At 48.2% G+C, this 22,750-nt stretch overlaps 9 protein-coding genes across 9 annotated transcripts; 4 read left to right on the top strand and 5 right to left on the bottom strand.

The window, feature by feature from the left end:
* Positions 1 to 243: 243 nt before the first annotated feature.
* On the bottom strand, positions 244 to 1,848 carry UREG_01492 (uncharacterized protein; the record flags this gene model as incomplete). Its single annotated transcript, XM_002541930.1, has 1 exon — positions 244 to 1,848. The coding sequence occupies one exon, from the start codon at positions 1,846 to 1,848 to the stop codon at positions 244 to 246; it is 1,605 nt and encodes a 534-aa protein (XP_002541976.1).
* Positions 1,849 to 2,995: 1,147 nt separating this feature from the next.
* On the top strand, positions 2,996 to 3,599 carry UREG_01491 (uncharacterized protein; the record flags this gene model as incomplete). The annotated part of the gene is made up of 2 exons (XM_002541929.1): positions 2,996 to 3,215; positions 3,274 to 3,599. The coding sequence occupies 2 exons, from the start codon at positions 2,996 to 2,998 to the stop codon at positions 3,597 to 3,599; spliced, it is 546 nt and encodes a 181-aa protein (XP_002541975.1).
* Positions 3,600 to 4,858: 1,259 nt separating this feature from the next.
* On the bottom strand, positions 4,859 to 6,127 carry UREG_01490 (uncharacterized protein; the record flags this gene model as incomplete). The annotated part of the gene is made up of 2 exons (XM_002541928.1): positions 4,859 to 5,818; positions 5,969 to 6,127. The coding sequence occupies 2 exons, from the start codon at positions 6,125 to 6,127 to the stop codon at positions 4,859 to 4,861; spliced, it is 1,119 nt and encodes a 372-aa protein (XP_002541974.1).
* Positions 6,128 to 7,759: 1,632 nt separating this feature from the next.
* On the top strand, positions 7,760 to 9,700 carry UREG_01489 (uncharacterized protein; the record flags this gene model as incomplete). Its single annotated transcript, XM_002541927.1, has 3 exons — positions 7,760 to 8,167; positions 8,225 to 8,572; positions 8,633 to 9,700. 3 exons carry the CDS (start codon positions 7,760 to 7,762, stop codon positions 9,698 to 9,700), a joined length of 1,824 nt encoding a protein of 607 aa, XP_002541973.1.
* Positions 9,701 to 10,457: 757 nt separating this feature from the next.
* Positions 10,458 to 12,085, bottom strand: UREG_01488 (uncharacterized protein; the record flags this gene model as incomplete). Its single annotated transcript, XM_002541926.1, has 2 exons — positions 10,458 to 11,909; positions 11,978 to 12,085. The coding sequence occupies 2 exons, from the start codon at positions 12,083 to 12,085 to the stop codon at positions 10,458 to 10,460; spliced, it is 1,560 nt and encodes a 519-aa protein (XP_002541972.1).
* A 693-nt stretch (positions 12,086 to 12,778) lies between these two features.
* UREG_01487 (uncharacterized protein) lies at positions 12,779 to 15,537 on the bottom strand (the record flags this gene model as incomplete). The annotated part of the gene is made up of 2 exons (XM_002541925.1): positions 12,779 to 15,184; positions 15,253 to 15,537. The coding sequence occupies 2 exons, from the start codon at positions 15,535 to 15,537 to the stop codon at positions 12,779 to 12,781; spliced, it is 2,691 nt and encodes an 896-aa protein (XP_002541971.1).
* A 604-nt stretch (positions 15,538 to 16,141) lies between these two features.
* On the top strand, positions 16,142 to 17,138 carry UREG_01486 (uncharacterized protein; the record flags this gene model as incomplete). Its single annotated transcript, XM_002541924.1, has 2 exons — positions 16,142 to 16,307; positions 16,456 to 17,138. The coding sequence occupies 2 exons, from the start codon at positions 16,142 to 16,144 to the stop codon at positions 17,136 to 17,138; spliced, it is 849 nt and encodes a 282-aa protein (XP_002541970.1).
* Positions 17,139 to 17,289: 151 nt separating this feature from the next.
* Positions 17,290 to 19,214, bottom strand: UREG_01485 (uncharacterized protein; the record flags this gene model as incomplete). The annotated part of the gene is made up of 5 exons (XM_002541923.1): positions 17,290 to 18,259; positions 18,489 to 18,532; positions 18,675 to 18,762; positions 18,813 to 18,952; positions 19,005 to 19,214. 5 exons carry the CDS (start codon positions 19,212 to 19,214, stop codon positions 17,290 to 17,292), a joined length of 1,452 nt encoding a protein of 483 aa, XP_002541969.1.
* Positions 19,215 to 20,005: 791 nt separating this feature from the next.
* Positions 20,006 to 22,588, top strand: UREG_01484 (uncharacterized protein; the record flags this gene model as incomplete). Its single annotated transcript, XM_002541922.1, has 1 exon — positions 20,006 to 22,588. The coding sequence occupies one exon, from the start codon at positions 20,006 to 20,008 to the stop codon at positions 22,586 to 22,588; it is 2,583 nt and encodes an 860-aa protein (XP_002541968.1).
* Positions 22,589 to 22,750: the final 162 nt, after the last annotated feature.

Genomic DNA, 22,750 nt, shown 5'->3' with positions numbered 1-22,750 from the left:
AGGTCCTGGGATGACAGCTGGCTTGTTCGAGCGGTGGATGAGGTTCGCTCAAATGCTCGTTTGGTGATCTTTTTTTTTTTTTTCAACCAAACTTTAGCGCCTGTGAGTCACTCGAGGAATTGCAATTTTGTTGAGTGCAAAAGCCGCCTGCAGCAAGCTGATCTTTTATTGAACTATCAAAAGGATAGCTGATACGAATTGAGAGCAGTGTCTACGATTTCTTGATGCTACCATTTCCATCCCTCAGTCGCCAGTCACACCAACTTTGGCCGTGTAACCCCAGACCACGGGCCCCTTTGGCCGCTTCTCCGACCGAGTCGTAATCATTCTGCCCCGAGAGAGTCTTGCGTTCGGAGCCCAGGTGGCTTCATCGCTTTTTCCCGTCTGGTCCTGCGGAGAGGTGGCATCGTCATAGTCCTGATTCAAGATGTCGTAAACATTTCTCAATGTCGTCTCGCTCCTCTGTGCCATTTGTGTCCCAGATGCCAGCTGTCGATGAATATGCTCCTTTGTGCCATCCTGTGCCGCGTTGGATGCAAAAGCCCAGGCTTGCGCATGGACGACAAGTGCTGAGTCCTGAGTTGGCGCCGAACGAGAATTGATCGAGGAAGCGTGTTTAGAGCGTGGCTGTTTCGCGAAGATCGGGTATTCCGGCAGCAAATGGCTCTCACTTTGCAAGCGTTCAAACGCTCTCTCAGCCGTCGACGTTTCCTTTGACAGTAGCGCAGCAAGGAAAGATCTGTGGACCGTGGAAACCTTCTGCGATCTGGAAAGTGGCGATAGATGTTCCTGCACGTATGGGAAGATAATATCAATATCTGCAAAAGACCGCTCAGTTTCGCGCTGCTTGGATTTCCGGTGCATAGGCCTGGAGGGGGATTTCATCGGCAAGTTTGAAGCAGCTGATACAGCTTCCAGCAATCTCCGACGCGCAGAGATATAGGCGGCATATTGTGCCTCGGATTCAATTTTCAAGTCCTCTAACAAAGACGGAGCCTGATGCGCACCGGTAGTCTTGTAGTTCTGTTCTTCTTCGATGATACTCGCATCTTCCATTCCAGAAGTAGCGAGTGTCTGTTCAACCCACTGCACAAGCTCATCACGGATTCGCAAAATGGCCTTTAGTTTGGCTTGTGGACAGGTATCCCTCTGCTCCGCGCGCTTCGCTTGAATTCGGGCCCTTAGCCTCCCAAGTAATTCCTTTTCGTCCTCCGCTTGGCCTTTGGAGACGAGCACTGTTCGCTCCAGGTCGTGTAGTAAAGTATCCGGGCGGCTTCCAGGGCTGGTCGTGTACCCAGCGCCCTCGTGGTGTAGAGCGAATTTCTGGGAGGATGACAGGATATCTTTCATCTCCCGACTCGTATCGAGATATTCTGACTGAGCTGCCTCCATCGCGTTCAGTTTATCAAGGTAATGTTGACATATCTGGATTTTCCTCTGCTGCTGCCGGCTCTGAAGCAGGGATAGGTATATCCGCAACTCTTCACCATCAGGAACTGGTGTTTCTTCGTTATCCCGGCGAGCCAGGTTCTCAGTAAGAGTCTGGGTCTCCTTCAACAGTTCACTATATTCTTTCCTCGCTGCAATGTTTGCTTGTAGAGCTCTCAAGTATTGAGCCCGAAGCCCGTTACCAAGCTCGGGGGGGATTCGTTTGACGCACGCCACATTGTGAGGTGCGCATAGTGATAGATGAGACCCGATATTGTCATGCGAGAAGGTCACTTGAGCTTGCAAATACTCAGTCAAGGCACGTCGCACTTTGAGGGCCTCGCCTCTTGTTCTGATGTAAGGGGCGAGTTGTTTAGCAAAGGGCGGAGGGGGTTCTAATGATTGAGGATCCCCTAGCATTTCTGAGCACCTATTCAGCAGCTTAAACCCGCAATTCAAGTCCACAGATCGAGGCACAAAAATTCCTACTTTTGGCTTGCTGATGGCGTTGGAATTTGGAAACCTGGGTGGTGGTACTTTCGATGCGGGTAAATTAACATTAGACTGTTAATCATTCGACCGCTGCCAGCTTGCGGTCAAAGCGTTCCTCGACGACATGAGAAATTCAACATCACAAGTTCCCAATCCCAATCGACCGACCCTTATCAGCTTCATTTACGACACGGTGCCAGTCTTGCATTATGTTATTTGCACGAAGTGATGGCCCTGGCACTCACTGGATTGCCTGTTTTCCGGGCTCTCAAGAAAGGGTGCGGGCTGAATGGGCCTGCTTTCGTTGCTTATAGTAGACTCTGTCTTTATGGCAGAGGTTATTCATTTACCATCTGGTATAAATATGCGCTACGGCTTGACCTTCAGGCTCTCTCGCGTTTTGATGATTGCAGCCCGTCAAGCGCATTTTCCTTGATATTTCCTAGGGGACCTCCATTAACCATGTTGGTTTGCTGTCATGGAGAGTAAAAATTGAAGCTGTGCTCTAATTATACTCCCCACTGGCCCCTTTATCTTTTCAGCAGTGTATGTTTGCACCAAGTTCGATAATGCACTTGTATCAAACTTGAATAAAGCAAAGGCACTGCCACTCTATGGAGTGAGCCATAACTCATAAATCTCTTCCTGCAGAAATGCATTCATCAGTTTTCTGACTGGATTCAGGTCTGGCACTGCAGATTGGTGACTGGCATGTTCGGCTGGAGGACCAGGTTCTCGGGTGAGCCTGTGAAGAGCTATGTATCGTGAAGCTGTGTGCACCTCTGTTCCCTAGAGCGTGGAGGATGACTATGAGATCTGTTCCTGAAGCAGTCTCTCTGGCTCATAGCATTCCGCTTATGTCGGCAGCCCTGTATATTGCAAATTCTGCAGGACTCTTCAGGCTTCACGACTGATCTGACCGCCAGCATCCCACAATCGTTTCCCACAAGCTCATCTTCATGCTTTCCAGTGTCTCTATCTTACCAAATGCCCTTCTTGCAACAGCTTCATTACTAGCGCTGAAACTTTGGGCACGTGTTCTGTGATAGTCTGTTCGTTTCTGTCGATTATAAAAATGGGCTTCTCTAAGATTTCTTCCAAAATTTCTCACAAGTTTGTCAACAAGAGGAAAAACAGCTCCAGCAAGAAGGGAAAGAAAACCGCGTTCAGAGCAACGCTTCCTGATATTCAGGAACAACAGGAGCCAGGGAGCACCGGCTCGGCTACCATCACACCCTCGACCACCTTCAAGTGGATCGAGGAGGACGAAAGAGCAAAGATGCCTCCTCTCATCAGTAAGGCCAAGTCCCCACCCCTTCTTCAATCGACAGTCGTTGCTCACTGCGTGATTAGCGGATGACAATTCCGAGGCTCGCAGCGAGAGCATGGCTTCCTCTGAGACGAGTGCCACCGTCGTCTCCAAGTGCCCCGCTGCCGCTCCAATCAAGCGGTCTCACCTGTTGTGCTTCACGGCACATTCTACCTTTACCAGGTGCCGCAACACCCACCATTCCCTCCCGTGCATGACTTGCAAGAGAGGGGGCTTCCCCCATCTCTACAAGTGCACCTTCTGCTCCCTTCGCGTCTGCCGCGAGTGCATGGGCACTCTCAACGGATTCCCCGGCCATTCCTTGCAGATGCTCCTTCAGTATCTCGGGGTCGAAGTGAACTGCCATTGAATTCGATAACCATCCACACCTTCTTTGGCAGCACTTCTTTCGTGCATTTTACGGCGACAGGGTGCGCATTCTAGCGAGTGGTGCAGTCGGGGGGATTTTGCAAGCAATTTCTATGGCGTTTTCCAACTGGGGATGTTCTAACTGGGAGGATATCTGTTTATTTTACTGTTTCGCAACAAGTTGCAGTTTCAAGGAGTTTCTAGCTCTGTACACCTAGGAGGATCCAACAGGCTGAGATAGCCTTGAAATTCAAATCATCTTGTCTCTCAAAAAGCACACGGAATGGAGGCTAATTAAATCGCTGTTTTTGAGGAAGGGGGGATGTGAGCTGAGACTGAGGCCAACTCAACGTATAACGTAGTTTCCTTAAAATCGGCGGAAGAACACTTCACTTCACCTTTCACTTTCTACTCTTCAAAGTCAGTCTCATTCACATCCAAGACAATCTTCCCAGTCCATTCTCACATCAAGGATCTTTTTGCAGAAGAAGAATATTCCAAGTAAAAGAGGTGACAGCTTGTCTACTTGTCCGAGATGCCAAACAACAAGTCAAGCAGTCAAGGGAACAAGTCCCAGGTAGGCCTTACATATCACCTCCCTTGGGTGCCTATGCCCAATAAATCCAAGCCCACAATCACTCTCACCCTTTTCAAACTTGAGTATTTGAGCTGACTACTTTACACAGTCCAGCGGAAACCGGTATGAGTTTCGCCCCGTATGCAACGGGGCCAACCAACGCCGGCTCTGACGAGTTTGATGAAGGTTCTGATAGCAAGTATAGCAAAAACGCTGACCCAATGCCAACAAAATATCGTATTATCAAAGATGGGCTTGGGGAAAGCGGCCAAAACCTTCCAGGCCTCTTTTGGGTTGGGAATGGACCCCCGATGACATAGCAGAGGGCAACGAGATTCTAGAGGAGCTGCTGGAGACGGCAATAGAAGAATGGGAGGAGCGTAACCAGAAACAAATGAAACACGCAGAAGATCCCTAGGGTAAGTCTACTGGACCAAGGCTGCTTTTCAAAATTGTCTATTCGACGGCTGATAACTAGGGCCTTTTTTTTCTTGTTTTAGTTGTTGACAAAACCGCAGATCTTATATCCAAATGTATGGGAAAGGGGCTAGGTTTATAGGCCGGCTGTCTGTAATCAAATATCTTTAGAAGGAGGAGTGGTTCGGATCAGATTACCAATATCGACATTCGCTGTGTTCGTGTCTATAATTATGCAGAGCCTGGAGTTATACTACCAAAAAATATCAATCATGATCCTCCTCTGTTAAGCCAGGACAGCCGCTCATCTCTGGCGTTTCGTACTGGTACTTGCACCAGAAGCAGTAATTGTGCTTCTCGCGCAAATATACCACAATGCGGTTGAGCCTCTCCTGAGGGACCAGAGCATTGAACTCCTCGAGTTCTTCATCTTCTTCAAGGTCACACTCAGTCTCCACAATCTCGCCTGCTGCATTTCGGCTAAGGGCGAGCTTGTCATCTACATCAAGATCAGTATCATTGTAAGTAGGGAGCCCAGACATATTTCGAGAAAAGAAACTGTCATCCCGCGATGAAAGGGAGTCATATCGCCGCCGTTGCGCTTGGTCTTCAAGGACCTTTTCTTCGCGCGCCCGAACAAGACCACGGTATAGTACGTTAATCTGTGACATACGCTTCGGCGGGCGGTTCTTCTTCCTCTTTTCCTTGACATCATGAGCATCTGTGGTCTCGTCAGTGGCTTTTTCATTTGTTTGCGCAATCGGCACAGGTTCTCGGCCAGAATCTTCCTCTTCGGCCGCCGTGTCCAATCTCTCTGCCACCTTTTGTGCAGCACGGAACTGGGCCTCTGCCCTTCGCTCTTCCCTCTCAAGCCTAACTCGCTCCCGAAAATCGACCTGCTCAGTTTTCACCTTCTTCGCTTCCTCGCTAACTTCCTGCATAAACTTTCTCTTTTTCTCGGTATCCATACCGATACCGCCCCTGTCTTCTTTCATATGTATTTTCAACGGCTCGATGATGGGGCGATTCCATTCATCACGGCCTGATGGATGTTGTGTGGTGTAATCTTTGCCCAGTGCGGTGCCGGGTTTGTATCCCAGTCGAGCCATCATCTGGTAGCCTTTGTTGGAGGGGTCGAGGGCGCTTGTCGCAAGTGCCGCATCGCGACGGGCGGCATCTGCAGCGGCGAGTTCAGCTTTTGAAGGCACACGGGCTTTGGCTTCGGACTGTAAATGATCAAATTAGAATGATTTGTTAGCCATTTTCTGATGTAGCTTGTGTGAACAGGGAGCTAATCTAGCTGGGCTGCAATGGTTACTATACGTTGGCTTTTGAAGGGAATGCATCCCAATAGGATGGGCAGCCTCTGAACTCACCTCTCTCTGTTTGCGCAAACGCTTCTGGGCAAAGGTTTCTTTCGCTCCGCTGGTTGCTGGCTCGATGATTGCCATTGACATGTAGTCCTCCTCTTCGTCGTCTTCCATGGCTTTCGCCGCGCTCTCCTCCGTCTTTGGGTAACCTGGTCTCAACGACATACTGAAAAGTCAGAGATTGACTTGGTTTTGAGGCGTTGGTGCTTGATGTTGTGTTGTCGAGAATGTTTGGAATGAAGCTGTCAGCCACTTGATCCCAGTCGGCTTTCAAGCTTAACTTCCGGAGCCTGACTTGCTTTGGTTGCGAACAAGAGAGGACTTGTCCGAAAGATGGGCTGATGAGGATTCAATCCTCAGGGAGTCTCTCTTTTTTTACATGTTTGATTACCCGATTTAGGATTTGGGAAGTAATTGCATTCTGAATGTATCTTGAATATCCATTTGCGCGAAATCAAAAGCTACGGGCCATAGATACGACTTTCCCCCCGTCTTTCGGCCACAAAAACGCAGGGTCACCTCCAATCTCACGTGTACAACTTCTGTAAGTGAGTATTCCATTCCCAGCAAGTAGGAATACCTGTTTCTTTTATCGTCACTCATATTAACAGGCAGCCGGTTAGAAGGACCGGAAATAGCAGAGAGGCTTTGTGAGTCAGCCCTCTGCGGCGTTTCAGCCTCCCGATAGCTGCGTCTCAAATAAAGAAATCGGGGGGCCAGGCTGAGATCTGCTTCTTGGACTTTTCTAAAAATTGTGTCCTTTTGATCCTCCTTTCTATCTATAATCGATATTGCACTCTGAAGATGCGGTTGTCGGGCATTTTGCCCTTTTTCCTCAAAAAGCATTCTTGAGCACAGAATCAGTGAGAGAGTGCTGACTAAGCTCACGATTGCTGCAACGGCTTTCCATGATACGACAATCTAATGGTACGACATCCATCGCACGAAGATGCTGCTCGTCGGGGAACACGTTTCAGAGGCCAGACCCATGAAACAGTTGACTGCTTTCTGCGCTGCGCCTCAATCCGCTCGTTGTCTTTTCCAGACAACCGGTGCATCCTGATTCACTCCGAGGCCTGGCCCGTTCCTAGCGGCTTGGTGACTGGGGGCCAGGGGCATCTCTTTGTTCGGAGTCAGTTAGCCCAGGGCCATGAAAGCTTGACTGCGGGCTCAAATTGAGCCTCAGCCACTCAGAGCGAGCACTTCGAATCTTGTGAGGTGCCGTTGCTGTTGGTTTTGAAATTGAATCTGAGTCACGACAAGAAATGCACCGTACCATCACGAGTCGTTTCATACTAACAAGTTGGACTTCCGGAGTTACTCCGTTTGTATCCAATTTTGGAAATGCTGGCCCGAGGTTGTCATGAATTCAGGCCCAGGGCCGGGCGGTTTACCGGCATTCACACTCAGACGCCTCATCAGCCTCATTCAGACGATCTTCTGTTGAAGCGTGGCTGTATAGAGAGAGATATAACTGATAACTAACTCGCAAAATCCAGATGTTGGAGTTAACTTGCACTATTTCTGCTTTTTCCCTCCTCGTTATGTCTTTCCAGTTGGTTTCGACGGACCTTGACAACCCGTCTCATGTACTTCGCCTTGCTCGCTGCTGTTTCTTGTTGACAAGGAACAAATTTCCTTTCTTGCTCAGCGTGAGACCCAACGGCCTGGAATTCGCGCGTTGAGGAACGTGCCAGATTCACTGCGACAATTTGTTCCTTTATTCCCTCTTCACAATCTTACACAGGACCATCACCACTGTGGCCCAAAGGCTGTGCTTGGGTATGTGAGCGCACAATGGAAGATCCTTATAATTCAGCTTCGCCATCTTCCACCCCTCCTTCTTCACGCCCTTTGTCTCCTCTACTTCGTTCCAGCGACTCCAAGGCGGCTGGTCTCAAGCCGATTCGAAAACGCTGGAAGATGACGAGAAAACGGCTTGCCATATGCATACTTGCGCTCTTGGTTCCTGCAGCCTGCGCCGCAACTGGAACCGCTATCGCTCTAAAAAAAAGGTGTACTCCCAGCTGTAGAGCAGAGGGTGGGTGCCGTGATCTTGGATATGCAAAATACCAAGGTGTTCGCGACCCCCATGGCGTCACTAGCTGGTACGGTATGCGATATGCTGCACCCCCGATCGGGGAATTGCGGTTTGCTGCGCCCCAAGACCCCGGCAAAGTAGATGGTATTCAGCTTGCTAACGTGGTAAGCACAGAGTCTTTTTATACGATCTTGGAACATGCAAACTAATAACCGGAATAGAACCGAAATCGCTGCCTTTCCACGAGCACACGGACTAATTCACAAGTCGAGTCTGAAGACTGCCTGTTTGTAGACGTCTTTGCACCGACAAACGCAACTGAGAACTCAAAGTTGCCGGTCTATTTCTTCATTCAGGGCGGCGGGTTCAACCAGAACGCCAACCCGAAACTCAATGCTTCCGGTCTTATTCAAGCTTCCGGCGGCAATATGGTGGTTGTGGGATTCAACTATCGTGTGGGGCTGTACGGTTTCCTTGCTAGCAAGGAGATAGAGAAGCATGCCAGTCTCAATAATGGCTTAAAGGATCAGATCAAGGCGTTAGAGTGGGTAAAGCGGCATATAAAAAAGGTAAATAACGATTTTATCGCCTGGAAAGACGAGTTTGCTGATCTTAGCTGATCTTTCTAGTTTGGAGGAAATCCGGATCATGTTGTTATAGGTGGACATAGCGCAGGCGGTGCCTCTTGTCTCTTCCATTTGACTGCTTATGGAGGCAAAAAAGAAAAGTGCGACGAAGCTCTGTTTCACGGTGTCATTGCAGGCTCGCCGTCCATGGGAAACATGTTTACAGTGTCGGAAAGTCAGTTTCTCTATGACAGCCTAGTACAACGTACTGGATGCGACAAAACCGAAAAGACCCTTGACTGTCTCCGCAAAATGGACAGCAGGACTCTTCAATCGCACAATAGCAAGCAACCATTCCCGGGGGCTAGCAAGAACCCGTTGTTCTTGTACTCTCCAACAATCGACGGCGATCTTGTGCCAGACTATACGTATCGGCTCTTGCAGGAGGGAAAATTCTGCAAGGTGCCTGTCGTATTTGGTGATGATCAGAATGAAGGGACGCTGTTTGCCTCGCGGCGTGCGAATACCGTTCAAGACACCAATGAGTTCCTCGTCGCACAGTTCCCGGCTCTGAAGAAAAATCAACTCGAAAGAATCAACAGATTCTTTCCACCCACGCAACAAGAATTTCCTGGATCCGGAAAGTACTGGCAGCAGCTGGCAAACGCGTATGGAGACATGCGATACACATGTCCCAAAATAGCCACTATAGAAAGCTTTACTGAATCAAACGACCCGAATCAAGTATGGAGTTATCGCTACGCAGTGGAAGATCCAATATTTGTGAAATCCGGTCTCGGAACGCCGCACACAGCTGAGCTGGAGGCTATCTGGGGCCCCGATTACAACCCCGGCAAATCACCAGGATCATATTATACCACAAATAAAGGAGTTGTACCTGTTGTCCAAGGGTATTGGTCAAGCTTCATTCGTGCGTTGAATCCTAATACGCATCGTGCAAACGGAGCGCCCGAATGGAAAACATGGAACGTCTCCAGCTCCGATCCGCAGGCGGAGGGTTTCCGGGAACTATTCATAAGGACGGGGGACACAAAAATGCGAGTCGTCGACTCAGAGCAGAGAGAGATATGTGATTACTTGATTAGCATTGGCGTTGACATTAAACAATAGTGATTTTTGGGCAGCCGTTGGAGTTTTGGTTCTTGATCAGGTTGCGGCGGCGATTTGTATAATATGAGCAAAAAGGTCTGCATTGCGTGGGATAGTTATTTGAGTGCATCTGACTTGGATCGTTTTGTCATTATTTACGGAGCAAAACACTAGAGCATTCTTCAGAGAATTTAGGAAGTTAAAACGTACTCGAGGGTTTTGTCCACGCATGTCATGATGTTGAGCTCGACATCAAGAGACATTATAGCAACTAAGAGTTCTGTTCGTTGGCTACTCGGAGACCTTGGTCTTGCTAAGAAGGTTGGGTTGATCTGCTGCTGTCACCGTCCCTCCCAAGAGTGCAGTCTTCGTCATGGGCTTGCGTGGCCCATGTTTTCGGTTGGAGAGAGGAAACGGGTGTTGGTTAAGGGTTACAGGCGGACTAAAGTGTCCCTGGGCAATCCCGAACTTAAATGGCAGGTTGGAGCATGGGGAGGTTGATATCGTGAGCGGGTTGAAGTGACTCTGCTGACCTGGATGACTTGAATAAACGAGAAACTGTAGAAGTCTGGCCGTTAGGTAGAAGAAAACCCTTGATAAGCCGTGATTTCATGCCTCGTTTGGGGCTTTGCTATTCCATCACCGTAATATCTGGTTAATTCTTCGAGAGGGGAGTGGACTCTGTTTAAATATATATACATATCCGGGGTATTTACGGAGCTGCCCATGTACGCCTGATCCCCATAGCACAGCCATCGAAAGCGCTAGTCGTATCTCCTTAAGTTTCAAGTTCCACAGTTATTATTATCCTTCCGATAATATCGTTTACTTTGGATTGGCAGAACGATCGAGCCAGTTTACTCGACCAAATATCCTGGCACCATTTCAACGTCTGTAATATAGTCGATCTCGGTGATACAATTGGATTATAACATCCGCTGGATTTCGCTGTAGGCTCCCTTTTGTCCGACACCGGATTATCCCGTCGACAGAGCTGGATACCAACCATCATGATTGCCATAAAGAAATCGCTCTTGAAGAGTTCTGCGAACCACTTTGCCGATTCATTGTGGACAGGGTCCTCATGAACCTGTCTTTGGTGGACTAGAATTGCCAACGAGCATTCTAGTGCAGACCAGTAAGACGTGGGATACTCGATGTTTGCCTCGCGCTGGCGGGCATATCGTTGATGGAGAATTAGTAGGAGACGTCGGAAGGTCAGCTCAAGGGTGGATATCTGCAGAGCTTTCCAGTGTTTTTCTACACTAACCGACCACATGGGTAAACTATTTCGGAGCAAGCAAGTTTCCATGAGAAATTCCCGTATGAGAGCATCAAGACTGGTTACCCTGTCATAGTTGATTATTTCCGATAAAGAATTGGCAGCGCAGACAATCTCAAACGCTGTGGTGAATGAATTTGCGAGAATAATCTGGAACGATGAATCCGTAAACTCAAAATCTGGTGCAGGGACGAACGCTTCTTCTCTTGACGGGTCAAGATCTTCGTCATTCAGATTCGACGGCGGGAGCGTGCTATAGTCACCTTTTTTGAGAAGAGGCGGCGCCCCACTAACGATGGACTGCTGTAATTCGAGATGCACAATTGTCGTCCACATCCTTCTTCGCATTTCTGCCTCGAAAGGGGAAACTTTGTTGCCACTGAAAGTTGGGTCACAGTGTAGGCCTAGGGACATAGCGTGCCGCATCACAATCCCCATGAGCGGCCCGCACGAATCGTATTCATGGCACGACATCGCACCAATATGTTTAGAAATCACCATCATGCAGAGAGCGTTTATGGTGAGAAATGTCGGGTTCAAAATGTGGTGCATCTGTAGTAGACATGTTTCCGCTGCTTTTAGAATTCGGGCCACTCGTTTGATGTTTGCATGTGGAGTTGTCAGACAGCCGATGCCAATCACCATCAGAAACTGTGCCAGCCAGTCCGATCTGGGTGCTTGGTCATTTGCCCAGAACGCATCTACCTCCTTGCGGAACGACGGAACGTGTAAAATGCGGTAGATCCGTTCTACGGTACAGAGATAATTCTCCACGTAAACTTGGATCTGATTTTGATCGGGTATGATCGAGAGGATGTAGCTCTTTGGATTGGTCAAAATCTTGTTGAAATTCGATACGACACCATGAGAATCGTCGAAGTCGATATGTATCTGTGGAAGGGGCGGAAATTCCATGGAATTGTCGTTAGGGAAAAATATTGAGTTAAACTGGCGGAAAAGCCCCGTTAGCTATGTGATATATAGTGCAAGACTGAATAGCAGAGTACAGGACTTACCTCCCTCATATAAACAGCCCAATGCGTTTCGCCGCGAAACTTTGATAACCATATGGCAGCTTTGTCCGGATATGCATACATCGCTCCATTTTGAACTTGCGGGGGCATATCAGCCCCGAGGATATCAGACTTCTGATCAGAAGAAAAGGAGCTGGAGTCAGATAAAACTGGATTTTGTAAGAGTCGTGGAGATGTTAGCATCCGTTTGCACGGACTTCTTGGTCCTCTCTCCTCGTCAATTGAAGACGTTCCGCTCTCTGTACACTCCGGTTCTGCGTTGTCCCCCCGGGAGGAATTCGAAAGATAAATACATTCCTCTATGCGTTTACTCCTCTTGCAGTTCTCACAGGGAGTCTGTCTATCGCATTTCACCTTTAATCGCCTGCATCGTGAGCACGAGATGGCCAGTCTGTGTCTCCTGCGGATGACGCGTTTTTGCTTCTTCGACGCTGGCTCGAGATGCCAGACGTGCCACATCCTGAATGAGGAGCAAGGCTGTATATAGGCTTTGTCGAAACAAAACGACCTGGTCGAGTGGCGGACGTTGTCGATTGCTAGCTTGGAAGCAGGCAGCATCTTATCAGATCAGATTAGATTGATAACTTTGCCAAAAGCTTAATTTGAGTCATGTCACATGATAAATGGCCCGGAAGCCGGCTTGGCATACGTCAGAGTCCTATCGACCTCAAGCGACGGCTCAACGATCAAGCATGAAGGTTGCGCACACTATCAGAACGTGCTTCTCAATGCTGAGGCTGTTTACAAGTACGTAACTATGTGTGTAATGAACAAAATAAGTCTTCATCGTTTTCCTTTCCGGATTTTCTTCTCGCGCTCATAAGCATTCGCTTCTCGCCCTTCCTCGCTCTGAATCTCAGCGACCAGACGACGGTATTTCCGTTCATACTCTGCGTCTCTCTCGCGCTTCTCACGCAGGCTCTCACGAGCAATAAAGTTAGCATCCTTGCGGAGTTCGCGCATCGCGCCTTTCCGCTCACGCTTATGCTCTGCTTTAAGTTTGTTGAGCTCTGCGCGCTCACGATCAGGATCGTAATGCTTATCTGGATTAAAGGATTCTTCGAATTTGGGTATCGCTGTTTTGATTGCGAGGGGTTTGTGGTTATGAAGCAGTAGAGGGCGGCGTGAATGCCTGGCTTCCGAAAGCCGAAGTTTCACATCGGAATATACTTGTTGGATATGATCTGACAGGACTGTGGGGAGTTTCCCAGCACAAGATGCCATCAAATGTTTCAGAACTGCTTGTGCGGGATCGAAGACCTCGTAGAAAGCGGATTTCGTGGCCCATAAGGCGGAAGCAGTGCCAAGTATGGATGTGAGTGTTTTGATTAGCGAGAGCTTAAGACTTTCAGCTTGATCCTCGGACAGAGATGAATTCGCTAGAATATCCCAAAATTGAGGCTTCGTGATTTCTGTGGCTTCATTTACACTTCCGAGTCGCATCGGCTCCGAGGGCATGCGTACTGGGAACGAGCCCAGACCCGTTTTAGGTGAAGTGGGCGCAAGAATGCATAAAGCATTCAAAACATAATTGGCAAGCTCCGGAATGTACCGTTTTGACAGTGTTTGATATTGTAGACACAAACTTGTCACATACGTACCCGTGACGAGGTCGCCTAAAGTTCGAATATTATGTTGCCCAAGATATCGCCCCATGGAAAGCATTGCTGGTGTGGCCACCATATGGAAGTGGTCGGATGTTGGAAAGATAGTCGAGATGCCCGTTAATATGATCAAATCTCCTGGGAGGAGGCTCACAGGTCGATCCACAGCCATTTCACGAAGATGAGCCCTAAAACCTATGGAGACGTCTTCCGGATGTGATTTAGCAAGCGAATGGATATGGCGAAGTAGACTCTCCAAGACGGTGAAGGATGGGGCTTCAGGCTGATTTGCAAGGTAGGTAACATGTTCTACCAGGATCTTTGAGAACTTGCCGAGCTTTGCCTTGTTACCCTCACTAAGTCGAGGGTGATGCAAGGCACGGATCCGCTGAACCACAGTAGGTAGATCATCCATTTTCACGTCTTTTAATATCGCCAAAAACTCGTCGTGGGTTTCGGGACATGGGTAAGTATAGGCCAGCGATGGATCTTCCGGAGAGGTTTCTCCTCTATCAGTGCCTATTCGTTCCGCGCCTGGGGGAAGAGTGAGCCCGTTGATAAACTCATCATCGTCATTTTCTCCTTTGTCTTCCTCCGAGCTGTCATGGGCGTCACTATCACTGAATGAAAGATCTACGGCCGACCCAGTTTCGATCAAATCCTCGTCAAGTATAAAATCATCTTCATCCTCAACATCAAGATCTGGCCGTGTTGTCAATTGATGAAGACCAAATTGCATTGCATCATTGGCGTCGGCATCTTCCTCTAAATCCCCATCGCGGTCGTCTGCTGACTCCTCATCATCTTCTCCTTGCATTCGCCTTAGCCTTTCCACCTCTAGCTGCCGTAATCTCGTGGCCTCGTCTTCGGCTATCTCCTCCTCTGTTTTAGTGCGCTCGGAAGGCTTGGAGCGTTTGTCAAAGACCATTTGTTTCAACCTTTGATCATACTCTTTGTCTGCCGTTTCCCTATCTTTACCATTTAGCAGAGCAGCACGATCTGGGTTCATTGTGGGCTCTGGAGCCTGTTCTTGACGCGGGGGCTCGGGCAGCTTCGTATTCCTCATCACCTCGAAGAGGGTAGGGAGCCCCTTGTCCAAAGTTGCCCGCAAGTCATCATCATCTTCCTTTGCTTTTTGCCGCTCATATTTGTACATTTTCGATTTAGCAATGACCTCTTTCATCACTTCTTGTTTCGACTTCTTCCGCTCAGGTTGGCCTTCTTCGTCTGATGCCTCCGCTAAACCCTCCATATCATCTTCTTCAACTAAACGTTTGCGCTTTTTTTCTTTGCCGGACTCATCATCCTCTTCTGAACCATTCAAATCGTCCTCTTCAAAATCGTCACCAGCGGTCTCGTCAAATGTGAGGGTTTGTCCTCCGTGAGTGAGTACCATTTCTTCATCTTCATCGTCTTCCAAATTAAACATTGACTCTTTTTTAAGTCGCCTTTGGCTCTCCCTTGCAAAACGCTCCGCCGCCCTCTCTTCTGGTGTCATGGTCGGGTCATTTTCGCCGAACCGCCGATCTACTAGTATTCCGATCTTATTACGGCTGTGAATCTCTTTTAGAAGAGTCTCTTTTCTCTGACAGAAAATTATTAGAGTATGTCCTGGCGCTAGTTTTCGGGGCCATAGAAAGTAAGAATGCTTACTCGCTGCTCCCCAAGCCCTCTTGTCACTCCAGGTCGATGTCGAACAGGGTCAGAGGTTCCTTTATTAGTTGTGACGGCAAATTTCGCGGGCCTCGCCGGTGTTCTCGCCTCGAATGGGTTGAACTGTTCACGTAGCTCTTGCAGGACAGCATTGCGATGAATTCGGCCGGCCGCAGCAGCTCCAGATTTTGCAGCCTGCTTCCTCTGCTTTTTCGACTGCTGTTGTGAGATAATACCTTTGTCACGTAGCGAGGCCTTTAATTGTTTTAGCTGCGAAGGCGCCATAGTAACCAGTAGACAACACCCAAGTTGTCACAGCTCTGCGCCGTCGTCGCTGCTGAGAGATTGTGCCGTAGTTTACTTCCTGGCGAAGGAAAGCAAAAAATTAAACCAAACGCGCTCACCGCTCTTGAAACAGACTTTCTGCCGCCAACCTCTAGACGCTCGGACCACCTCCGCCTCTTTCTTGTTCCTCGCGTCTTCAACTGCATCAAACCGACAGGTTTCCAGCTGGTATGGCGTCGCATACGAGTGATCGGCTCCTGTGGCTCTGCCTAGGTACGCTTATATTTAGGGGCTCGCTTTCTTGTGACAGAATCATTAACCATTTTGCAGGCGTCACTCTTTTTTTCGCTGCCCGTGGCGTGGTTGCGGAGCTACATCGTGTAAGAGCCCTCGCGGAAATTAACAAGGGAGAGAAAGAAGAGCAGATAATCGGAGAGGCTACAGAAGACGGTATATAACATTTTCCCATTTTTAAGCCTATCTACCGTTTAACCGCCCATCAGCTCTGAAGCTAGATGCCCTCCTAAAGCTCTCGGAGAGCTCAAGTTTTGATTTACGAGCTGCGTTAGTTTTTGTCCCCTGAAATGATGCGTTGTGAGCAAGGATGCTAACATACACCTTGTTATATGGTAGTGCATTGCGGATCGTTTCCGAGAGAGCAACGAAAGGCCCCACCCGAGATTTGCTGCTTGAAGACTTATCGAGCGGAGATCCCACCCGCAGGCACAAAGCCCTGAACGCGCTGCACTTTCTGGTTTCGAGTAGGCCCCGTATGTTGCATCCCATCCCCTTTCTATTTCTTCCGGTAATCATAGTCCTTATCGATCACCACGATAGTGGCCCGCTCGACTGCCTCTAGTCGACTAAAAGATCTTCCTACATTCTCCAGTCTAGTCGATTGCTTGTGCAGTTTTCTAGAGGAGCATATAGAAGAGAATAGTACAACGATATCCCCAATATTGCCGAAGACCAGGCCATTGGGAGAAAACAAAGCGCTGGCCACACTCTGTGCCCTCTTACCAGATAATGTAACCGTGGCTTTGGAAGCTGGGGTTATAAATCGGTGGCTTGCGAAATACCCGTTTCCATGCAAGGCTGAACCGGAAAAAAACAATGTAGTCGTTTATATGAGGATTTGGTCTGCAGACGATCCCCTTATGAGCTCGATTGTTGGCACTCTGGCTACCCATCGTGAAGGGGTGAGACAGCTCCGAAGACATGGCTTGATGGGGAGCAGGATGGAAGAACATAAGCACGATATATTCGTTCCCCGAAATGAACACTACGAGGCCCTTTTTCCTATCAACCGTAATCCGGAAAGGGATGAAGACTCCGATAGCGATATTTGGATGTTAAATGGAGAAGATACAGCTGGTGCTCAACCCTGGACCTGGGAGCGCCCGCAAATGGGTCCCACGACAGACCAAGCATTGCGGCGTCGCAGAAGAGAGGCCATGGTTTTTAGCGAGGGCGGTGGGCCTCTAGACCGTGGTAATATCATAGAGCCACGAGAATACGGCAATTTTGGAAATAGACTTGCTGATGATGATCTCGATGTTTCGGCTGCCGCTCTAATGTCATACCCAATGGGGCCTAACTAAAGGCCAAAAACTATTGGAAGTCCTCTCAGGTGAAGCCGAAAGGGCTTTGCATACTTAGTAGCAGATACGACGATATGAACATATGACACGATGAAATGTAAAGAACAAAATCTTTATTCGGGGAGTCATAGTTTGTTTCTGCCATCCCAAATTACAGTCCAATCCAGCTCAGCTTTGCAAGATGATCTGTCTTTCTCCGGCTTAGTTTTACCATGCCCATCATTTTTAATTCGGAAGCAGCACGATAGAACATGCCCAGCGCAGTCCGCTCATTACAGTTCTCACCGTCTTCGCCACCAATAATAGTATAAAACGCCCACCATAGATCATAGATGTTCACAAGGGCACCGGATTCCAAGTAAAGCTGGTATAATAGCGTTGTCGCAGGTTGATACGCCGACAGATTTTCGAAAGTCTTGTCTGAACCAAAGGCTAAATAGTCCGACGGATTCGATAGAGCGCGTTCCGCCGTGAACCTTGGCCGGGGCGCGAAGGTATCCCTGACTGGGTTCTTGAAGTCATACAGGAATACCTCGTGCATAAAAAGACTGGTGGGTTGGATGAGATTATCGATCAGGTACGCTTGGAATGCTGCGTGGAGGAGGTCGACAATTTTGGTATATTCAGCTTCTTCTTGGGAAAGATTTACTTTCCCCTTGGTCAGTTTTAACCGTTGAGCTACGATCGTGGTTTTATGCGTAACTCGAGAGTCGTCGTATTGAGTTCTCAAGGGATCCATTCCCTTTTTTCCGGCTAACAGGATCTGAAGCTGACGGGAAAGGTCACTAGTCTGTGGTAACGCCTCTGCAAGCACGACGAGCAGGCTCTTAAGTGAATCGGAAGTTATTTTCTTGATGGCTGATAGCGTCTCGCCGACGATTTTCGAGTCATACAATTCTCCGCCGAGAGCTTTGATAATAATGGTTGACAAATTCGGCGATTTTGTAACTTTGACACACCCGTGCGTCGTTTTCAAGGCACGCACGCACTTAAACATACGGGCCATAGCTTCCTGGCCCATCTTCACATGTTTTAGGGCCTCTTTCGCGAGGAATTTATCATCGTCAAGAAGCTTTCTCACTATCTTTGAATCTTTATCATCCAAGAGCGTTTGAGCATGTCTATATCCTGTTAATATAATCCCAGCATCAGAATAGCATAGTTTAGAGAACACAAACCTACGAAATGAAGGAAGATTCCGGATTGCTTGACATAGTTCCGGTTGGAAATCTTCTTCACAGATACCTTTCGAGAGGAGCACGGTCAAAGGATTTGCGAAAAAATGAGTCATATAGGCGTACTGCGGTTCTTAGTTGCTATATGGACTTAGATGATAGGGCAGTTACATACCTTAAGAGAAGCGCTAAACCGTTTGGGACTTTGGAAATAATCTTCTGACCGCTCTATCAGCAGGCTGCTAATGTTGTGTCCTATCCACGAAGTACCATCCGAGCAGGTCTCTAAAGTAGAAAATATTTGATCCACAGAATCCATTGATTCGCGAATATCAAAGCATTGGCCTTGGAGCAGACTCACTGTCGACCGAGGTAGTCGAGCCTCGAAAAGGTCGAGTGATGTCGCTACTCCAAAAAGAAACACAAAAGGGATACGGTCATGCCACGACCTTGTTGGTCAGCCACTCGAGTAAACAAGAAGAGTCGCGGTCAAACATACCATAGCAAAGAGATGAGGTCGTTCAGAACGGTACAATCAAAGGCTTCGCTATCCTTAAACGCGACCACTATCTTCTGGTCTATGTTTTGCTGAACGTAGCCATGCAACAACTCTAAGTCATATGGCAGAAGCTTTGGGCCCTTTTAAGCAATCAGTAAAGCGATATGTAGGTAAAGAGTGATATGAAAATACCAAGGGACGTGGGGTAGGATCACCACCAAACTCTTCAACTGTTCCGTCCGCCAAAACGCCTCGGATGAGACTCTTCAAAACAGTTTTCAAGTTTGTAGCATCTCCAGCTTCAAGTATAGCAACTTGAGCAGTACCATCAGCACGCATAGCACTACGTAGCCGGTCCAAAAGCCCATAAATGGCAGAGATATTGGTTCCCAGAGTAATCATTCCGCAGGGAATACAACCATTGAAGCTATGGATAGTGAGTAGCAGGAAAGATTAAGAGTGCTCCAACTAATACCTCTCAGATGCAGCCTCTTTGATGAATTTGGCAAGGTTGCCCACAACCTGAGAGTCGATCTCATGTAGGATCGCCTGTGGATAACATGAGCACAGGCCTGACAGTCGGAGAGAATTGGGCCAACCTGGATTCTCTGGTCATGGCCAAGCCATAAGTCTTTGAAAGCGACGTAGCGCCGATTCACTAGAGACGGACTCTCTCTCCCATCTAAAAGCGGCATGAATGGGAGTGGTTCATTGCAGGAAGATGGCTCGGATACATGGGCCAGTTTGCGCCTCTTCGGCTGCGACTGGCCATTTGGTTTCGCATTTTTAGAAGGCTTATACAAGTATACGCTCTAGAGCATCTATTAGTTATCTCTGGACAATTTGAACATTCATCCCTGGCGACCGTACCTGATGCTCAAGGCTGTCATGGGATTCAAGATTCCCTTGATGCGAGAATTGACCCGCTGGCATACTTGTCTGTAGGGCCAGATCACTGCCAACAAGTATCCTTGCGATACCCGCAGCTCACATCTATATGCAGCGGTTGTTGTTATTCCCTTCAACTCGATATATTACCGTTTGACACGAAAGCAATTGATTACATAAGCAGAAAAACGGATACACTCTTGTATTTGTGATACCATGTATTTTAATCGGGATTGACGATGCGCATCTTTTCATCTTCGCAACCTGCCCTTCGTTCAATGAATTAAACCCCATTTTTGACATTCATGCGCCGTTTGACTCTACAGGGGGCTCGGTGGCATCAACATGGCATCTCCATCCGTTGTATCAACCCGGCCTCCCTTCTATTTGCACCAACCCGCCGTCCATTCTCTTCCACTTTTCGGCCATATGACGAAGACAAGAAACAAGGGGACGTCGTACGGTACTATGAGCAGTCCACCCTTGGGAGCACCGATCGAATAGAAATAGATCTGGACGCGGAAGACTTGGCAGAGGAGAAGGCTCTGAAGGCCAGGATCGCCGAACTTGAACAGCAGCTTGCGGAGATAAAACAGGAGCCTTTTGCACCCAACAGCCCCTTGATGCAAAGGTTCTCCGAGGAGGAACGGGTAAAAGTGTTGGAAGCGCTGCGCAAATATGACACGGAACATAAAGACGAAGAAGTGCAATTGGAGGAAGAAGAGGCAAAACTCGACACCAAATATGACGATATAATGGGCCAAAAATTCAAGGAATTGAAAGACCAACAGGAATACCTATGGGATCCGACTAAATTCCCGGATGAACCTTCTCCGGCGCCAAAGAAAGCATTCGAAGTTGAATTGACCGTGCCTGATACCCAGCAAGCCTCTATAGCTCGATTCAACCAAACGCTGAACGCCCTCCGCAGCAACCCATCCTTCCCTCAGAGACAAGATGCATGGAGATCGTATAGACGTTGCAAAGAAGCGTTGCCCTTCTTCCTTGATATGATCCCGGAAGAAGGTCTTCAGATGCTTTGGCGGTCTCAAGTACCCCATTCACATGAGGAGTCTTCTCGTCTGTTACACTGGGAAACACTTGGTGACGATATCCTTTCAAGTGGTCGCGACTTGGGTGCGACTCAATGGCTGGAATATCTTGGGCTTCTACGGCAAAATGGCAAATCTGAGAAGGCGCTTTCACTCTGGGAAGGACGCGCACAGGACATAAGACAATGCAGTCCTGAAGATATCGAAAAATATCTTAAATTGGGGATTCAGATACATGTCGCACTCAATAAACCTGAGCGTGCTCGAGATATTGCGATGGCGTACTTTGCAGCAGACACGTCTCGTGATCCTCGAGTACTGATACCGGTTATAACTTCATGGGCGCAGAAATCTACCCAGAAAGCTAAGGAGGAGGCGTGGACTTTATATCTTCAGGTCAAAACTATGTTAGGACCTGACATCAATATGCAAGATTATGATTCTATCAGCACTGGCCTACTCAAAGCTGGCCAAGTAGAGCTGGCCATGGCTGTCTTTAAGGATATGATGCTCACTGGCCAGCAGTCCAGTTCCGAGTCCATGTGTCTTTTCAAAGCGAATCTTGGCCTATATGACCATCTTCACGCCTCTAGCATAAGCGCTTCAGACGTGAACAAAGTCTCCCTTGCGGCTCTGACGATATTGCCTCGCAAGTTTCAGAATAAATTCTTTTATGCCAGTTGGATAAAGAAGTTAATTGGAATGAATGAAGTCGACGCAGCCGCTTCTGTTGTGGAGCTAATGTACGAGCGGGGTGTTAAGCCTGATTCAAAGCATTTGAACGGCATTATAGGAGCATGGCTTCGTGCGGGAAGCCCATCTGCTAGAGACAAGGCAGAACAACTTGGGTGGGCAATGATTCAAAAGCGGATTGATTGGATTTGTCAAAATAAATCAAGCGAGCCATCCATTCACGACATGGAAAGGCATATTAATATCCCTAAACACATGCAGAGACCCGTTCCGGCAGCGAATATCGAAACCTTCTCAATTCTACTTCTTCACTATACTCGACGGGATCGGGAGGATATGGTGAACCACCTCACAGAGTGCCTTAACAAAGCGCAAATAAAGCCGAATACCTTCTTCATGAATCACCTGCTTTACAGGGAACTCCGAAAACAAAACATATCGGGTGTATGGACGAGATATAATGAAATGACGAGCACCATCAAGCCTGATTTGGAGACGTTTGCCTGTCTCTATGACTGTGGGAAAATTCAATATGATCGCACCAGGTTCAATTTTGATGCAAAATTCCCACCTGCCCGTTCGCTGTACAAAGAAATGATTCAATGGTTCAACAATACAACCGCACATGAACAAAAGAAGACAAAACAGGCATTTTCCAAAGAATTATACGACCAAATTGTGCGATGCTTTTGTTTATCACTTGATCCTCAGGGGGCCCTGGTCGCGCTTCGATCCATGAAGCAGATCTTCGGGTTCTCCCCAGACCTCGACACCACCCGTATCCTTATATTCCTTCTTGTTCGCTTGGCCCCTGCTCAGCCTGGCATCTCTAAACCTCGCCGGCGACGTATCGCATCGACTCCCCGCGCAAAGGAAAATTTCGAGCAGATTTCCCAGCTTTTAGCCGCAGTGAAGGATCGAAAAGTTGCGGTTATGTCTCGACAAGGGCTCGAACTGGACGAGTTGGGTGAAGAGGAGAAGAAGACCTTCCAGGTCGAGCTGCTGTGTGATCTTCTACGGCTAGTCATGGGTCGAATCAAAGGGAACGCGGAGAAGACGGAGAAAAGCATCCAAGCAGCAGCTGAAGAGATGGGAGTGAGCGAGGTGGACCTTGGTGTACTATCAGATCTGGAACTACCTTGATTTTCTTTTGAGTTGGGACATTTCATTCGAGCTTTTAGCGTTTCACTAACTATATGACGGCTGAGCATCGGGCAGCCTTGTTGGCGTTCTACGGTCGGATGGGAAACGGTGATACACATGTATTATAATAGATCTTTCCACATTTATGGTATATTGGATGAC

The sequence above is a fragment of the Uncinocarpus reesii genome, genomic scaffold (genome assembly GCF_000003515.1).
Source record: "Uncinocarpus reesii 1704 scaffold_1 genomic scaffold, whole genome shotgun sequence".
Taxonomy (NCBI): domain Eukaryota; kingdom Fungi; phylum Ascomycota; class Eurotiomycetes; order Onygenales; family Onygenaceae; genus Uncinocarpus; species Uncinocarpus reesii.
The sequence above is the reverse complement of the archived record's forward strand: the minus strand, read 5'-3'. Positions and strand labels throughout refer to the sequence as shown.